This window comes from Plasmodium inui, assembly GCF_000524495.1.
Source record: "Plasmodium inui San Antonio 1 unplaced genomic scaffold supercont1.2, whole genome shotgun sequence".
Taxonomy (NCBI): Eukaryota; Apicomplexa; class Aconoidasida; order Haemosporida; family Plasmodiidae; genus Plasmodium; species Plasmodium inui.
Genome location: NW_008481836.1, coordinates 1,148,624 through 1,153,653, shown reverse-complemented (window position 1 = coordinate 1,153,653; position 5,030 = coordinate 1,148,624). Strand labels below are relative to the sequence as shown.

General features: G+C 38.9%; 2 protein-coding genes across 2 annotated transcripts; both read left to right on the top strand.

The window, feature by feature from the left end:
* Window positions 1-658: 658 nt before the first annotated feature.
* Window positions 659-2,440, top strand: C922_00704 (hypothetical protein; the record flags this gene model as incomplete). The annotated part of the gene is made up of 1 exon (XM_008816317.1): window positions 659-2,440. The coding sequence occupies one exon, from the start codon at window positions 659-661 to the stop codon at window positions 2,438-2,440; it is 1,782 nt and encodes a 593-aa protein (XP_008814539.1).
* Window positions 2,441-4,319: 1,879 nt separating this feature from the next.
* C922_00703 (chaperonin GroS) lies at window positions 4,320-4,726 on the top strand (the record flags this gene model as incomplete). The annotated part of the gene is made up of 2 exons (XM_008816316.1): window positions 4,320-4,418; window positions 4,550-4,726. 2 exons carry the CDS (start codon window positions 4,320-4,322, stop codon window positions 4,724-4,726), a joined length of 276 nt encoding a protein of 91 aa, XP_008814538.1.
* Between the last annotated feature and the right edge of the window lie 304 nt (window positions 4,727-5,030).

Here is a 5,030-nt window from a genome sequence, read left to right as displayed (position 1 = left end):
TTTAAACATGCACATTCCGTAGGCACATGTTATCGTGACAGGCCGGGGTGGACACGAACGTGTTTGTGAAACATGCTCATGTGATCACGCTTTGGGTGTGACATGACACAAGCACGTTTATGCCCGGTCTACGCTTTTATTACACCTCCATTGTGTCATTAGCTGTGTTCCCCCCAGAAGCCCCCCTTTTTTATTCCATTCTTTGCCCGTCTGTAGACCCCGAATGAACTTTATTATGCATACCTACACGGCACATTCTTTTAAAGCATATCCTATACTGTGGGCGTGCAGATCAGCGGCCCATGCAACGTGATCCCCTTCGCTCACTCCTACTTGAATGAATATGCGTACATATCGAGATAGAAAAATATTGTGAGCATTTTAAAAATATCCATGTGAATAAAAATACGAAACTCGGAGAGGGACATCCGAACCATGTGCAGTGGGGTTGTGTACTAGTTTGTGAAGTGGCGAGGGTTACCAGTTTGTGCCGCATGTTCTATGCGTTCAAGTACAGGCACATCCCTATACATGTGATAGCTTTTTCTGTTGTTCGCCTCGCACTGTTACCGTTGCATGCGAGTGTATTTATCGATTGATCTGCTAGTTGCGCCGCCACCGGGGATTAGTGACCATTACACCATACTACGTCGACACAATGGAAGGAGAAAGCAAAGTGAAAGATGAGTCGAAAGAAGAGCAAACGAGGATTTATAAAATTTTGCTTCTAACCTATGCAAGACGACTGTCAAAATATCAGGATGAAATAAAAAATATCTATTTTCATAATAACATCGTTTCATCCATAAAGGACAAAACGGGAGATTACTACCTAAGTGAGAATGTCACTTCCCAACATTATTTTATTGACACATTAATTAAATCAAAGGAGGACCAGGAATTTTTAAAAAGCGTACAGTTAATCGAGAACAAAGGGGATAAAGGCGAACATAAATTGAACGGCGATCTCAATGGGGAAGTCGCGAGCGGAAATATAGAAAGTAGAAATAATGGTAGTAATAACAACGCTGAAAGCAACAACGACGGAGTGAATAACGAAGCAAATGGTACCAACCAGACGAACCAAAGGACCCATTTTAATAACTACATTATGGATATCATGGAAAGGTTTCACCTATTCCTTTTGTTGAAAATATTATTTGTTTTATTTTTATTTGAAGCAAGTGCAAAAATGTACTTTATCGTTTCTGGGTTGTTTATCCTGTACAACAGAGGGTTTTTCGACCTCCTAATTAGCAATTTTAGTTTTATGTCAAGCAACGAATCTATAGAACAGGTTCTAAGACGCATGAGCGAATCGAGAAATATGAATAATATGCTGAGTAACGAACACACAGCACAAAGAAGTAACTTGAATGAAGGAGCGCACCAGGTTAGTCAGCAAGAGGGGGGAATTATGGAGGAAAATAACTGTCACCACCTCGCAAGCGGTTTGCAGTGTATGAAAAACGGGACAGACGCAGAAGAAGAGTTAGACAACGGAGGGGTGAGTGAGGGCGAAGAAAACACCACCGATAATGAAACGAACAAACGGAAAGAAGTATCGTCATTTGCGTTGCATCCTATGAATTCCATTAATGATGAGACAAATCCCCTTCATGCTGCATGGAATGAGGGAGATCCTCCAGATGCAGAGGATAACGAATTTGTAAGTGAGATGTATGACGAATTTAATTACCAACTTAATGATGATAATTCGAAAGAGACACATCGAAGCGAGCATAATGCCAGTGCAACATGTGGAGACAAAGATAAAAAAAGACGTTTCCTTTTTTTTAAAAAAAAAAAGATCGATCAGAAGACACACGAAACTGAACTAAACGTAAAAAATAATTCCTATGAGGAATTTACATCATCCGTAAATTTAAATGGAAAAGGGGATAGAAGCTACTTGGACGATGTTACGGATGAGCTTTTTCGCGAAATTGGTGCCGCGAATAGTGGCGACGTGAATAGTAGCCACGCGGGGAATCTCCTATCCGCTGGTGTGAGAAGACGAAAAAATATTAGCAGCAGTGATCAGAAGAGCGCCAACATTGATGATCTTAATGGCGACAGTAGCAATGCGCGTAATGATAGCGCAAGCAACACGCGCAATAACGACAGGATGTATTTCCACGACAGCTCCACGACATTTAACAATCTGTTAAATAACAGTATGAGTGAATTTGTCAACTCCGATAGTGACAACTCGGAGAATAACATAGACAGTGGGCAATCATACTGCAGCGATTCTTCCGCATCGAAGAAGAAAAAAGAACCTCCTCACAGCACACCAGAGGAGGGGGATAATAACAACACCATGAACGCGAGACGGAAGCCAACGAAGTTCGAAAAATATATTTACCAGTCGGTTGTCATGTTTTTCATGACTTTGCTTCCCTGGTGGGTGCCAGACGTTGCGTACCTGGAAGATTGAAAGGTAGCTGCAGAGGGGAAAAAACGTGTAAATTTGGAGTAAAAAAAGGGAAAATTCGGATAATGCGGGCCGGAAGGGGTTACAAAAGGTCTCTTTTCCACTCGCTGCGGAGCCAACATGTGACAAGTGGATGCATAAATGGGTATAAATATGTATGCATGTATATGGATGTGTCTATATGGATGCGTGTATATGGATGCTTCTATATATATGTGTGTGCTCGCGCGAAAGGAATAAGCAGAAGTTATAAAGCTTCTTCATACCAATTTGGATCAAACTGCAAGTGTTGAATTAATTCCACCATTTTTTTTTTTTGTGTGTGCGCGCATAATTTTACTCATAATATGTAAATTATCTATAGAAAAAAAGGGACAAATCAGCTATTTTTTTTTATGCATATTTTACATTTTATGTTGTGCCTTCCTTATTTTTTGTTTTTTTTTTTAAATTAAAATTTTACGTAACTCCAACATTTCCGTTACCAAGTGAATGTTGTTTAAGAGTAAAAACGATTAAGTAAATATTAACCGTTTTTATATAAATGATGAACCCGGTTTGGGCACTTACGGGAGGTATTTTTCTGGTTATTTTTCTGTGTGCATCACTAGCATATGTAAAGGGCAATAAAGTGGAGCAAAGTAGTCCTCTTCATCTTTTTAAGAATTTGCCTACATGAAGTGGGATGATGTACACATACGGCATACGTAATATTTAACCCCAGGGGGAAAGCATGATATTCGGTCAAAATCATCTAACAGGGCGTTCCTTTGCGCAACCCTTACAGTTGCATGAGGAAAAAGGTGTCATTTATGGGATAAAATTAGCACCTAAGGGGGAAGAAAAAAACTTTGTGCATACATACTATGTGATCAATTACAAATTGGCAAACGAGGGGTACGATAAAAAAAAAAATGAAAGAGGCAGAAGAAATTTTCCTGGCAGCGCTCCCGCGTCGTATGCCTGCTTAACGTTGCGGTACACTTTTTCGGTGCTCTACAATTTTAACGGAAACAGTCAGTTATATCTATGTCCCTAAAGAGGTGCGTGCATGGCTGCGATGGGAGCATGTGCTCATAATATGTATACATTCATATGAACATACATTTATCTGCGTGTTTAGAGGCCATATTGAAAGGTATCCTTTAACCCGTCCCCATAGTAAAAAAATAAATACATAAAAATGATCAGCTTGAGGGATGCATATATAATATTTTACTATTCAAAGTGCTAACAAAAATACAAAAAGAAAAAAAAATCGAAAATTTTTATATGCCTTCAAATTTACACAATACATGTTTCGCGTATAAGAAGTTCCCTTAAGAAGGCGACAGAAGTGTTTAAATAATATCATTAAAGTAACGTACATATATTGCTCTATATTTTTTTTTTTATCAACCAAAAAGGTAACATTTACTCAGTTTTATAAGAACAAACGTATGCGAATCATTTATATGTAAACAGGAGCTGAGGCAAAGAAAACATAAACTTCTTTTCTTCAAACGCCATTTATTAATTACCTGGAAGTAATTAAAGGGACATTATACATCAAAGAATTCGCAACACAGATTTTTTCATACTTTGTAGATATTTTACACAGGAGTCAAAAATGGTAATTCCGCAACAAAGAGGACATAATATGCACAGTTGTGTATCCGCAGAGAAGCGTGCTCATTTTTCTGCAGCATAATGAAGCGCGTTTCTCTTGCATATACATATCAAAAATGTATATAATATTACCCATTTTTTGTTAACACAAAGAGTTCGCCAAATATGCAAGGTGTACGTATATGCCGAGTCTGTCCCATACAGGGAATTTATACATATAGTAAAAGCAACCCCTTTGCAGAGTTCCACGGTAGCAAAAAAGTTTATTCCCCTGATGGACAGAATCTTGATAAGTAAAATCGTTCCCAAGACTACGACGAAATCAGGCCTCTTTTTGCCTGAAAGTGCAACGGAACCATCCTACACGGGCAAGGTACCCTCCGCCGTACAAAACTGTGCAAACTGAAACGTAGCGCCCTAGCTTTCTTTCATTTTTCCCGTTGATGTGTACCTCAGTTTGAGTTTTATTTAACCGATTCATGTGTTTCATGCCGCTTTTTACAGGTTTTGGCAGTTGGACCAGGAAGAATAACGAGCAATGGAAGCAAAGTCCCCCCTAGTGTGAAGGAAGGCGACGTTGTTGTTTTGCCGGAATATGGTGGTTCTTCCTTAAAAATCGATGGGGAAGAATTTTTTGTCTACAGGGATGATGACATAGTTGGCATTATCAAAGACCAGTAGGAACAAGTTGCATGAGAAATGCATTACAGCGGCGCCTACTTGTAATGGGCCCCTTTGTGCAACGCCGCCATTGTGCATATTACTTATTTAATGTAACAATTTTGAATTTCCCAATTTAGCATTTTTAACGTTGATTATGTTTGTGGATAACTGCATTTTTTTCTTTAAAACTGTTCGTTTTGTTCGTTGAAATTGTGAAAATGGGAACACGTACAATTGCTAAAATGTGGAAAGTTAATCATACGTACGTGTCTACGAAGTGGGCTAGCAAACGGGTGACTCAGACATAGCATAAATAAAAAAA